Below are 13,923 nucleotides of genomic sequence, written 5' to 3'. Positions count from 1 at the left end.
AAGGCCCAAATCACTCCAACCCGCAGGAAGGGAGGCGGCCTCTCCTCACCTGCTGAAGATGAGGTGCCTGTCGAAGCATCCGCCGTCCACCCCGCCATACTTGGGAAAGGACGCCCTGCGGTTCAGCCTGGAGGTAAAGTTGATCGGCGCCTGCCGCCTCTGCTTTGGCTCAGGACACTGATGAGGAGTAAACAGAGAGAAAGGTGGGCAGGTGGCAACTGGGTTCTTGCAGCGAGCATGCTGCTCTCTGAGATACTCTGTGATGATGCTGTCCAGCGTAGGTGGGGAAGGAAGGTGTCTGTCCAACTGCTTTTTTATGGCTGGGCTTTGGCTGTAAGCGCCGTGGTCCGACTTCTGCCGTAAAACTCGGATTTTCCTGCCATTGCAGGGTGATGGTCTCTCTCTGATAAAACTGATCCTACCGATCAAAGGGGAGTTGCCTGCGTAAGACGGGCCAGGCAGCGCTAGTGAACCCTGGGGGGGCCGTGGCTGAGGATGGGCAGCAGGGGCAGGAGGGACAGCGGCACCCACAGCCACGTGGCTACCCAGTCGAGTTGCAATGCCATTGGCGATGCGAGGGGTTCGGGGGAGAGAGACGGGAGAAGCAGCAGCAGTGACCGGGGTGAAGGCGGAAGAATGGGAGGCGGCAGTCATGGGCAGGTCAGCCTCTTTCGTCAGCACAGTTGCTGTCTCCCCGAGCCCCTTGGAAATGAGATGGTTTCGTATCAACAGAAGCAGCTCTTTCTCGGGGAAGGAGATCCTTGACTGGGCAACGACGTCTGCTTTCTGCAGCCGTGCCAGGGACACGTCCGTGCCGATGAGAAGCGGCTTCCCCGACACCCGTTCGATGAGCTCGGCGGCATACTTGCAGAACTTGACGTGGTCGCTGCGCTTGTCCTGCAGCACGGGCTCCTTCATCAGCTGCTGGATCTGGCAGCTGCTGAACAGGGGCAGCTTGCTGATGATCTGCCTGACGGTGCTGCTTCGGGACAGGCCCACCAGGGCCTTGCAGGCCAGCGCCCGGATCTGGTCCGCGTCCGTGATGGGCATCTTGATGGACAGCAAGGACAGGAGCACCTTGATGCCGTTGTTGGACTGGACCACATTCCACATCTTGGCCAGGGTGTGCTCGCTACTTTTGGGTGTTTGAGGCAGCTTCCTCCGAGGAGTTCCAGAGATAAATTTGCCAATACTGGAAATCCGGTTATCTGGGCCACACACACAATTGATGATAATCTGAAGTGCTGACTTCTGAATTTCAGCATCATGGATAAAGAACTCACCCTCAGCCACTCCCAAAATAATGCTGATACCTATTGGGGGGGAAAAAAACACAATAAACACTTACATTATCCCTCATGAAACTCATGGCCAACCTCAACCATTGTTTCAGAGTCAAAATTTAAAGTTCTATTCATTTTGTTCCACTAAAAACAATCACACTTTTTAAAAAAATGTACAAGGAACTGTTTGTATAAAATACAGTCAGTTCTACTCTAATGCACCTTTATGAAGCAATAGTTCATATCGAGTTGTTAAATAGGGGAATGACATCAGTAGTATGTGGAGGTCTCACCAAGGTTAATGTGCAATTTTTCCTAGGTAAGGAGAGCAAAAATAACGGGGCTAAATTAAAACCATAAGCAGGAAAGAAAAACCCCGCAGCCCGGCTGCTCCAGGGCAGCAGGCACCTCCCCGCTGTAGCTGAGGGAAGCTGAGCACAAGCGGCGGGGCCCTGGCATTCTGCCCAGAGCGGTGCGCCCCCGGACCCACAGCCGGCCACACTGCTTTGCATGCTCACTCAGCAGCACCCTCACCAGCCGTGCTCTTAATGAAGTGTGTTTTCAAACAGAGCGTATTCTCCTTGTGTTTTTGTGTATGATAGCTTCTATCCCTTCTGAGCTGCTTGCCAATTACTGGTTTTATTAGGGCTTAGATTATAAACTTGCTTAAGTTTTTTACTATCTGCCCCAACCATTTTTCCTATAAACCTTATTTTCAGTTCAAGACTCTGCAGCGTACAGGGTCTTCAGGAATGCATGTATACCACTATAGCAGAAATGCCTGTACCACTCAGAAAACCCAAGGTCACTAACATGACTCCATTACACAGAGCTGTTATGGCATGACTCAGAAGAGACAGGCAAGGTACCTCTACTACCTTCCATTCTTACCCCTTAGGTCAGATAAGTAACCACAACCAGACTGGCAAAGGAAAACCAACCCAGACCAAACAATGACAAAACGGCAAGGTGCAACTCACCGACAGTGGAGACCGTGGAGCCGGCCTCATCCAACACATCCACCGGCTCTGCCAACTGGAGCTGGATTTTTGGCACAACGGTAAGAATAGCCAGGACGTCCAGAGCAAAGCGCACAGTGTCGTTCCTGGACAGGAAGGAGAATTAATCAAAGGAAACCAGGGTACAGCCACAAGAAACAACACATGAAAAAAAGATAAAGAAGAGGGAGGGAGAGAGAGAGGAATGGATCAGAAGCACCACCTGTGTGACCCTGCCCCCAGCCATAGTATAAAGAGGGTTTGTAAGTCACTGTGACGTCACTTGCAAAAAAGCACGGGGATAGAGTTTTCGCCTATCAAACTGCTGAGATTAAAAACAAAGGATGATCCCCAATGCTGGTAGAGATGAATGCTCTCAAACTGTTGGTGGGGGTAGAAATGATCAATAAGGCACTATTTTTAGAAAATAATCCAGAACCACGAAGCAAGATTCTTAAAATGTTCATAATCTTTAGCCCAGAAATTTCACCCCTTGGAAACTGTCCTAAGGAAATAATTAGACAGACAAACAAGTATCTATGTATTCAGATGTCCATTATCAAATCATTTAAAATAGCAAAAGAATTAGAAAATCTACCTAGACAACAGGAATACATGTGCTAGACATGATATACTCATATGATAAACTTCTGCAGGTACTGACAATGGTTTTCAAAGAACTGTTATTAAAGGACGAGGGAAAGGCTCAAAACACAACATTCGTGAAATAAAATTAGATATAAAATTTAAAGTGTGACAGTATCATCAAGGACTGGCAAAAAAGCAGAGAAATAAAAACTCCCACACACTGCTAATGGAGAAGAAAACATAGCCCTTTCCCAAGCCCTCTGGTAAGATGCAATGAAGATGGAATGCAGACACCCTGCCACCCAGCTCGCGCACAGCCTCTGGAGACTCCAAAAGGAGGTTCGCCGAACCATTCCTTTGGTAGCAAAAAAATTAAAAAAAAAAAAAAAAAACAGAACGAACATTAAACATCCATCAAGAGAACAGACTGTAGATAGAAATACAAGAGTTCAAATAGATATCAACATATATAAATCTCAAAAGCATAAAGGAGAAAAAGAATCTGAAAAAGATGCATACAGGATATTTATATAACTTAAAGGCAGACAAAAGAGAGCTATATTATTGTTTATGTATACACACAAATGTACAGTAAAAACATATGAATGGAGAGAATGCACTCCAAATTTGGGAGACCGGACACTCGGGGTGGGGGGGCGGGCAGAAACCGTAAAGGAACTCAGAAGAAAACTCAGCAACATGCCAACCCTGCGTACGGAGTGGTTATATTATTCTCCACACCTGTCTATATTTTGAAATATTTCATAAAATGGATGAATAAAATACAATTTCAATTATGTACATTTACATACATTATAGAAAAAAGACTGAAGAAATTAGCAATGGCTAAGAACAATTTTCTTTTCTCTTTATATAAGGTTTTATATGTTCTAAGCAGAACCAAGTATTTAATTTTGTTAAACCTTTAAAAGACATATTCCAAACATATTTGTATTTTCTTAATAATCCATATAAAGATTTATCAATCCAAAATGTATTTACAATCGTCATCTTTTGAGCGTTCATCACCTTTTAAGCAAAGTTCTCAAAGTAGATAAAATAACCTACTTTAATACCCTAGAACGGTGGTTCTCAAAGTGTAGTTAGGGAACCTTTGGGAGTCCCTGAGACCCTTTCAGAAGACCCTGGGATATGAAACTGTCTTCACAGTAGCAGTAAGGTATTATTTCCCTTCCCCACTCTTGTGGTCTCACAAGTGAGTGTGCACTGGGACTTTCCGGAGGCCGCCACCACGTGTGACGTCACAGGGGACTGAATACAGAAGCAAATAGGAGACATCAAGCCAGACATTTGTATTTATTTTTTTATATTTTCTTTATTTTCAGAGAGAGGGGAAGGGAGGGAGAAAGAGAGGGAGAGAAACATCAACATGGTTGCCTCTCGTGTGCCCCCTACTAGGGACCTGGCCCACAACCCAGGCATGTGCCCTGACTGGGAATCGAACCTGCAACCCTTCGGTTCGCAGGTCGGCACACAGTCCATTGAGCCATACCAGCCAGGGCAAGCCAGGCATTTTTAAAATTTGCTGAAGTCACCTGGTTTTATTTTGGAAATTTTTCATTAAAAATGCTAACATGCAATGGGTTCACATTTTTTTTAAAAATTCATAAATTATTTCCTATTTTCTCAATTTTAATTTCTAATATGGTAAGTATCACTAGATATAACACAAAAACAAAGAAGGCTCTTTGGGGTTCTCAATAATTTTGAATACAGTAAAGTGGTCCTAAGATCAAAAAATATGAAAATGGCTGTTCCAAAAGTATCCCCTAGTTTTAAAATCCTGGTATTTGGCAAATAAGCTATCTGCACCATAAATAAGCTGCTTGTGTCCTTATGGCAATGGATGGATGGGGAATGTCAAGAACCACTATATATACAAACTCCGTTTAACTTTCTCTTCAGACTCTATCTTTTCCAAAATATAGTTTTAAGTCTTTTTCCACCTTCCTCCTACAGAACCCGCCCACCTCCTGACCCTATCAGCTATCCTCTCTGAGCCTCGTCCTGCTCCGCTATGACTGCTTTTAAACTGGATCGTGAAAAATCACAACAAAGCAAAAAATAGTTTTCTTCAAAGCTAAAATAAGCATGACCCCTACCTATGTGCAGTATTTATTTTTAATTATTTTTAAATCCTCATCTGAGAATATATTTATTGATTAGAGAGAGAGAGAAAAACACCGATCAGCTGCCTCCCACACACACCCCAACCGGGGACTGAACCTGCAACCCAGGTACCTGCCCCGACCAAGGATCAAACTGCAAACTTTTTGGTGTATGGGACAGTGCTTCAACCAACTGCACCACCGGGTGCAGTTTAATCACCGAGACCATAAATACAAACACTCTGTAAATTAAGAATGATAATATCATGTGCTCTGGCCAGGTGGCTCAGTTGGTTGGACCATTCTATACACCAAAAGGCTGCAGGTTCAATTCCCGGTCAGGGCACATACTTAGGTTGTGGGTTCAATCCCTGGTTGGGACGTGTACAGGAGGCAACCAATAGATGTTTCTCTCTCTCGCTCTCCCTTGCTGTCTCTAAAATCAATAAACATGACTACATCTTCTTCTTTAAAAATAAGTAATATCATACTTAAATTTAGTTCCTCAGACTAAAATTTCAGTAAGTTCACCAAATGCCTGTTAAGCACACACTATATGCAAACCAGTATCAAGTTCAGCAGAAAGCAGAATCTAATTTCATTTGATATGAAACCTCTCGCTGGTCCCACCTTGCATAGTAGGTCTTCCAATTGCAGGCAATAGAAATAAGCTGCAACAGGAGTTGGACGCAAGAGAGTTTGAGGAAGACTTCGGCAGGCTCCCAGTAGAGCTGTGCTGGGCCGTACTCTATCAAAAACTCCATCATCTCCACAATCTGTTCGTGAGTGTAGGAACACGCCTGGAGGGAGAGACGAGACACTGACGAACTCCATCAGCTGCCCGCTGCCCTCTCCTCAGTGGCCCACAGCTTTAGCAGTAAAGCTAAGTAATAACAGCTTTCAAATTCCACAATCCTTCAGTCGATAGCCCACAAGTGAAAAAATAAATATATGCTTAACATTTCATTTATAACTGGACTCATAATACATTCTGTCCAAAAACGTAACAGTGTGTTCAATTTGTTAGTGCACATACAAATTTCACAGCTTAAGAAAAAGAAGCACCATGTAAAACAATGGGTTTCTTTTACTTGTGATTTTTAAAACATGTAGATATTAATCTTCATCCCAAAACACATCAAATCCAAAAATGAGAGGAGTTACAGATGCGCCCTTTCAGATTAGAAATTTCACACAAGGGGGGTATCTACTGCTTTTCATAAAAGACAGCCCTACGACACACACGTCAGTTCATGTTTTGTTCTAGAAGAGCAGCAAACCCACAACTGGGAGTAAAATGAGCCCTTGAAACCCACCCGCTGCATCCATCCCCAGGGATGCTGCCTCCGCACACGCCAAGTATGACCCAGGGATGCGCATGCTGCAGTGACCCCACTGATCTGAATGCGAGCCTCAGGGCCACAGCCGCCCCCCGGTGTTCACAGCAGTCCCCTCTAGTCCAGTCCTCTCACCTTGTATGGGGGTTGAGGGTGGACAAGAATACCGCCTTCAGTCCTCTGAAGTGACTGCTTCACTTGTTCCAACTTAATGGCCAGGTGAGCCTCAAAGTATTTGCGCAAGGCCATGCAGGTGTGTTTCCCAGTTTGGCGGCTAGCAAATATTTCGTCGTCGCTCAGAAGTGCACCCTGATCTTCCAAATTCAGAATTTCCAAAGTACTGATCTGTTAGGAAAAAAGCAAAAGAATGGGAGAAAAACGGGAGGAGAGGGGGAGACAATAAATAGGAAGAGAAAAGTCAAAGGAGGAAGAAGATTTCAGTAAACTTTTATGTTCAACAAGACTGACAAATCACAAAAGTACATCTGTCTATACATGCTAAGAGTAGCCACAGGAGAGCAGAACATTAAAGCCATATTGAAAAAGTACAGTCTTGCCCTGGCTGCTGTGGCTCCGTGGACTGAGCGCCAGCCTGGGAACCAAAGGGTCCCCAGTTGATTCCCAGTCAGGGCACGTGCCTGGGTTGCAGGCCAGGTACCCAGTAGGGGGCATGTGAGAGGCAACCACACACTGATGTTTCTATCCCTTCCCTCTCTATGTCCTTCCCCCTCTCTCTAAAAAAATTAATAAATAGAATCTTTTTAAAACTATAGTTTTCAATCCATTTAAAAACATACAGGCACAAAACCTACTGCTTTTAGAAAGATCAAGATTATCACCAACAATTTCCCTTGTAAGATGACTAAACCCAAGTCCTGTCTGCAATGGCACAGACTGACTCCTCTACACACTTCAGCGGAAGAGAAACCTGTGACGGGGGCAGGGGGCAGGGGGGGATTTCATCTGCAAAGAAAGACAGCAGATTTCCTCCAGTAAGAAGCTTCCTCTCCTCAGGGCTGCTGAAGGGCAGCCAAGAGCCGTAGGACCCCTAGTCCGTGCAAAGAGAAGCCACTGAAGAACCGCACCAGGTTCACCAGCCGACGAAGACCGTCGTAGCGGTCAAAGAGCTCCAGCACAGCCCGGAAGGAGAAGCAGATTGAGAAGAACATGGTAGCATGGCAGCATCCTGAGGCATGAGAACACTCCATTAACCACAGGGTATAGTTCACCACATCAGACAGAACATTGTGGGGATGCATGCAAACCTGCAAAATATAAAAATAAAAGTTTTCAATTTGGGGGGTAAAGAAACCTTTGAAGGACAAAATATTCAACAGCGTCAACAGGTACCTTTGCACCACACAGCGACCGTCCCTGCTCAAGTCATTCTGAGTTTAAAGCTCACGTCACAATTTAAACAATCTACTGCAAACTTGAGAACCTGCATTTAGATAGGTACTTAACTTCGACCTATACTTACTACTAAACTTTGCAAATATTTAAATCCTTCAATGCTCATAATGTTCTGTTACATAAGTATTTGGATTCCCACTTAACAGAGGCTCAAAGGCAGGGGACACTCAGGTCCACACCTCACTGATTCATTCACACACATTTTATGGGGCAGACACAGATTTCTAAGGCACCGCCCAGGTGTGCGTGATACTTTTTCTCTACCTTAGCCATAACTGCTTTTGTACACACACACACAGATTAGGTTACTACTCTCAAAAGACTATATACCCTTGTATAATGTTGACCTCAGGAGGAAAAAAAAGTTAAAATTAGAGCATTACCTTATTATTAGTACATATGCAAAGATACATAAAGACATAGCCCCAAAAGAACCTACCAACTTCACTCTACCAAAAAAGCTACAACACACAGGATGCTAGAAAATTGTTTCAGACATAGAAATGACAAGAGACTCCCCTTGGGGTTCTGGGAACCCATTACTTTTCAAACGTACAATCCACTTATACTTTTCAAAAATGAGTAAATAAAAACGCCTAAACTAGAAAAACAAGGGAACCAGACTAGGAGCCTACGGGGCCCTGAGAACAACTCAAATGGGTTTATTATCTCTACTACAAACTATTTGTCAATACACACAAAGCGTCATCTGTTGTTTTACAATAAATTGACTTTAAAAAATGCAAAACACCACTTCCCTGAGAGACATCTGAAAAGAGCCTGGAGACTAATCTTAGTGCAACAGAATAGTAAAACTAAAGAAAACTCCCAGACCCCGATCCGTCTTGCCTCCCCAATCCCATAAAGTCAGGAAAAAAAGAACCTTTCCTAAACAATTTTACACTTTTAGAAAACTTTGTGAAGACCGAACATTCAGGCTTCTTGCTTCCTTCATTAAAATGTACTCCAACTATTCGTTTGCTCTCATCCAGAAGTTGTTCTGTGGGATCAGGCTGCACCCTCGCCCAGCCCCTTTCCCATGCACCGGAAGGAGCCGGACTTACTCTTTCCATGGCGTCCTGGTTGTAGGACAGGTAATACAGGCACATGGACACACCGGTTGCGGCCATAGAGGGACGAGGAATTTCCAGTAATTTCTGTACTCCACCATGTGCAACAAATTCCGTGGCAAACTTGTTATGGAGCAGGAGAGATGCTAGGTGCTAAACAAAGACGACACGTTACCATGGAACAATCTGGAACAGCGATTTTCAACCAGTATACTACAAAAACTTTTAAAACACGCAATACCTGACTATTTAGTCAGGGGCACTGACCTCTTTTTCCTTAAACTGTCAAATAAAAAAATGACAACCAACACAACAACAGCTGTCCAGTGTAAATGAATCAAAATTATACCTACTTTTGTCAGATTAGCAAAAACATATTTTTGATAGGCCACAAATTTTAGTAATTAGTTTATATGTGTCATGAGATGAAAAAGGTTAAAAAGCTGAAAATCACTGATTTAGAAAAATCACATGATCGATTCACAAAATATTAAATCAAACTGCTAAATATAAGGAATTCCCTGAAATAGAAAACCACTCCTTCATGAAAGAAAAACCAATAGTGCTTAAGGGAAACAAATTTTTTTTAATCTGATTCTAGAACATTCCCTTCCAACACAAAACATTTTCAAGGTAAAAAACAAGTGAATAATACTGCTGTATTTTAAAATATTAAGTAATAATATAATCCTACAACATTTTATGATTACATAGCTCCCTAAGGATTTTGTTAGTCTTTCCTTTTTAATCCTTTTAACATAATCAGCTAGCTCTAAGTTCTATCTAGCTGTGGTTCAGTCACTGACTCATCATCCAATAAAACCTGAAGCTCTGCTTTTATTTACAATCTTCAGCAAATTATCAAAGTACTAGGTTTTCAGAACTCATCAGAATGCACTTTGAACAGACGTTTACGGTTTATAGACTTAAAGAGTTCTGCTGTTGTCCTATCCAACTCCCACCGGCCTTCCTGGAAGGACCCTATCCTCCGGGCTACGTTAAGGGCGGGCAGCACAACGCAACCATCCAGGCCAACGTGGAGGGTCCCTGGGGGAGGGCTAGCGCTCCCCCTCCTGTTTCTCAGGCCAAGGCGCCTTCCGGGTGGTGATGCAGGCACAAGGCCCAGACAACACAACACAGATTTACAGTTACATGATCTGACGCCTGGGCAGATCTCGCCAAGATCAGTGGCAAAAAAACAACAGATATGTACGCTCTTTACAAGACTTCCCAACACCCACACTCAGACTAACTCTCACAGTATTTCGAATCCCTGCCCTCTACACTCTTACACTTCTTGTGTTACACACCCCTCTACCACACTTCCACCCAGCCCTTCCCCTAAAAAGCAGCTGAACCACGGGTGGTTCCGCTCTAACACTTAGGCCGCTGCGTGGGCTTTTTCTCACCCACTACCGTGGGGTGGCAGCTGCACTGCCAGGACAGGTAAGTGGGGGGACAGAGAGCAAGCAGGTTCAACCTTCATCGAGAACCTTAATTCTGTCTGGCTCAACACAGCCTATACCCTGGCTTTGCTGCTGCTTATGAGATTAATACTAATTAAAACTAAGTTAAAAATGCAGCGTATTATCACAGAAAGTTCCACTGGACAGTAAAGCTCTGTACATCAAGAATGAAGTAGTCATTTTAAAGACCCAGAAAGAGCATTATCTCTTTTTCAGAGGTCTTTTCTGGAAACTACTACTTCTCAGAACAAATCACTCCTTCCTCTGCGCCCCACAATTTTTTTCACAACTCCTGTAATATCAAAAAGAAATCATAAGTTTTTAGGCCTCTCATAACCAAACCATAAAGAACAGAGTCGATACCCCTGGCTGGCGTAGCTCAGTGGATTGAGCGCAGGCTGTGAACCAAAGTGTCGCAGGTTTGATTCCCAGTCAGGGCACGTGCCTGGGTTGCAGGCCATCACCCCTAGCAACCGCACACTGACGTTTCTCTCTCTCTCTCTTTCTCCCTCCCTTCCCTCTCTAAAACTAGATAAAAATCTTAAAAAAAAAAAAGAACAGAGTCAGTTTATTTATTTAATACTGTAAACATCACAGGATGGCACTTTGTTCACCAGTTACATGCTGAGTGTAGGAACAAAAATGACAACCCTAACATTGTTCATTCAGGCAATTACCATGACAGGTGTGGACTTAATAGATGAACCTTAACCTGCCTTCCCACAGTTAGCCCCTCTGCAGCCTAGAAAATCGTTTACTTTACTGAATTCGGGTCTACCATTATTCTTTATTCATTTTCTAGTTTATATTTTGTTCACCCTAGATCATCTATCAACATACCATACACAGTTTAAAAAATCAGAGGAAAAAAGTGTTACTAGCTGCCAGAGGGAACATCTGAAAGGCAGTGAAGATACTATGCACGGTTTTCCATTCCTCTTCAGCGATGGTAACTGAGGCCGTCCCTCGGTCTAGATCCAATTTCCACCTTAACACGCAACCCTCTAAGACTGACCCCGAGATTTCTGGGGAGGCGCTCGGTAAGCCTCATTCCTCCCATCTAAACAAGAGTTTTCACAAAGGACACATGGACAATAACAAGGGGGGGAGGAAACGGGAGGGGTGTGGGGAGGGTTGGGGGATGGGCTGGGATGGGGGTAAAAGGCAGAAAACTACTTGAACAACAATTAAAATATTAAAAAATGGGGGGGAATAATTTTTCATTTGTTCCTCTTTTGACACATCTGACAAGAGAAAGCCCAGAGTGATAAACACCTGGAGATACTATATACCAAAACACACAGGATCACCCACCGTGTCAGTAAAATGTTCCGCCACCAAATATTTTTAAGAACTGTACCTTGAGGGCCTCAAACGTAAGCAGGACGTCATTAGTCTGTTTCAGGTCAATATAGAACATCATCAACTCCCGTGATCCCAGCTGCATGAATATGGGCAGTAACTGAAATAAAGACCAGAAACAAGTCTTACCGTCTAGCTTTGTTTTCACCTATTTCCAGTTCCATTACGAAGACCGAAGACTGAAGAAATAAGGTCCTCTTCCCTACCTCCGTTATGAAGATAAACATACGAGCACACTCTGATCGAACAGGCCTTATCAGAAGTGACCTGTGTGAGAGTCTGCCAGCTTGGGACAAAGACTTTTTTGTATTAGGGTGAAAACACATCAGGGTATAAAATGCCACCACGAAGTACACAGAAACAACCATGACAACCCCGAAGTGTGGACAGCACTGCACTCCTCCCAGCGCGCTTACCTCCTGATACTCCCCCAGGGGGGTCAAGTACTGCAGGATGAGCCGCTGTTCGATGGCAGGAGTCATGGGGTACAGGGTGTAGTTGGTGCCGATCACCCAGGGGGACATTTCTGACCAGCTGCTGTTGGACAGCTCCACAAACATGCGATCTGGGTCAGAGGACGAGAACCCCAACTTCTGCTTGGCTTTCCTGAAGTTCTCTCTGTCACCCTGTTTTGCTGACTTGTTCTTCCTCAAGCCTCCTTCCTCGGGTTTTGCTGCTGAGTTCACTCTGCTGCTGGTCTTGTGGCCCGAATCGAGGTGGAAGGAGACCTCCATGTCTCCGGAGGCTTCCTCCTGCACGCCGTCCACGACACCCACGGCCATGTCCCCGTAGTCCATATCCACGGCCTCCTCGTCCAGAGGCAACAGGGGCTCCGAGGAGAGCTTCCGGGGGCTGGGGCGCTTGCTTTCCTGCCGCAAAGCCACTTCCTGGAGCTGCAGCTCCCGCAGTCTTCGAAGTACTATTGCTACCTACCAGCAAACATCGAAATAAAAGGGGTTGTCTCTCCTGCATCTTTATTTAAATGACTGTTAATGAGTAATCTTTATTCCCATTTACAGAGAACTAGATATCCGTTCAGTTATTCCAATGTCTGGTAACAGTAAAGACTTAATAAATATGTTGACTTGATTCCTACAGCTTGATGAAATAAGCAACAGCTAAATTTTGTCTCATTCCCCATAAAATTTTCCGGAGAACACAAACCAGAAGACGTGCACATGAATCATTCACAACTGGATTGGATGGACCATTACAGCTCAGGAGGAAGACACTAAATATATTCATGATATTTTTTAAGTGTTTTTAAAAATCGAATATGAAGTTTTTCAAACTTGTAGCAGTTATAAGTTATATTCTGTCAGATACTGTCATCTACATTATACATAATTACTTAATCTGTTTTTCAAGTTCACCATTTATTCTTTACTTTTCCTTTTAAGTATTTATTTTGGGGGCCAACCCTAAAATGTGGTATTGTGCTTAGTTTAAAAGAGAGGGATTTTATCAGCAACTTACTCTGTACGAAGAACAAGGAATGATGGGTGACTGTGTAATAAGCAAAATAAAATGCCCCAGTTTCAGTGGTGTGCCTGCAGCTGTCCACTGTAAAACTCTTTCAATCGTTCAACTTTGTTCTATGTTTTAAAATGTCATTGTCCAAATGTCGGGGAGAGAAAAGAAATGGTACTATTCTTTATCTGGTATAAACTACCATGATCCTTGACAAGATGAAAAATAGCATTTTCAAGTTACAAAAAAAAACAAAATTAAGCTTTCTCTTATGAAAAGCAAGCTTGAAATGTTGAAATTACAGGCACACTCCAGTACAATGTAATAAATAAGATCTATCTATTCAAGTTCAGGTAGCAAGAAGAAATTTGTGATTATTCTCCCATCTTACGCAAAAACTGATTTTTTTAAAAGCCAGTGCTCAACCCCACTGAGCCACACCAGCCAGGGCCAGAAACCGTTCTGACATCGCCCTTACCAGCTGTGAATTTTCATCCCTGTAGTTGGCAGCAATGTCCTGGTTTTCCATAGCACCTCCCAACAGTCCAGTGGAATACGTCCTCAATGGCTGATCAGCCTCTCGGGCCCATTTGAAAAGATTTTCAACAATTCCTTCCTATAGGAAAGGAAATGAAATAGTATCGATACAATTTAGGGAAAAAACTATTTTCATAATTAAAGATATAAGCAAAGATTCCAGTCTTATGAAAAAAAAATGTAATAAAGTATGTTAATGTTGGTGATTAAATGTAAAAATGTAAATAACAAGTGTCTAATAGTATACGGTTTAGTTAAGTATCTGTGCAT

At 43.5% G+C, this 13,923-nt stretch overlaps 1 protein-coding gene across 1 annotated transcript in view; it reads right to left on the bottom strand.

The window, feature by feature from the left end:
- The window catches only part of DCAF1 (DDB1 and CUL4 associated factor 1), a 54,251-nt gene that overhangs the window by 19,335 nt on the left and 20,993 nt on the right, over window positions 1–13,923 (bottom strand). The window contains exons 6-14 of the mRNA XM_045856938.1: window positions 13,595–13,732; window positions 12,063–12,575; window positions 11,645–11,746; window positions 8,813–8,971; window positions 7,421–7,600; window positions 6,471–6,680; window positions 5,629–5,798; window positions 2,264–2,388; window positions 50–1,313 (exon numbers count right to left, since the gene is read on the bottom strand). Coding sequence (XP_045712894.1) covers window positions 50–1,313; window positions 2,264–2,388; window positions 5,629–5,798; window positions 6,471–6,680; window positions 7,421–7,600; window positions 8,813–8,971; window positions 11,645–11,746; window positions 12,063–12,575; window positions 13,595–13,732 — 2,861 coding nt within the window. The remainder of the gene's footprint in view (window positions 1–49; window positions 1,314–2,263; window positions 2,389–5,628; window positions 5,799–6,470; window positions 6,681–7,420; window positions 7,601–8,812; window positions 8,972–11,644; window positions 11,747–12,062; window positions 12,576–13,594; window positions 13,733–13,923) is intronic.

The sequence above is a fragment of the Phyllostomus hastatus genome, unplaced genomic scaffold (assembly GCF_019186645.2).
Source record: "Phyllostomus hastatus isolate PE091 unplaced genomic scaffold, TTU_PhHast_1.1 phas_scaffold_129, whole genome shotgun sequence".
Taxonomy (NCBI): Eukaryota; Metazoa; Chordata; class Mammalia; order Chiroptera; family Phyllostomidae; genus Phyllostomus; species Phyllostomus hastatus.
This window is presented reverse-complemented; position numbering and strand designations above follow the sequence as displayed.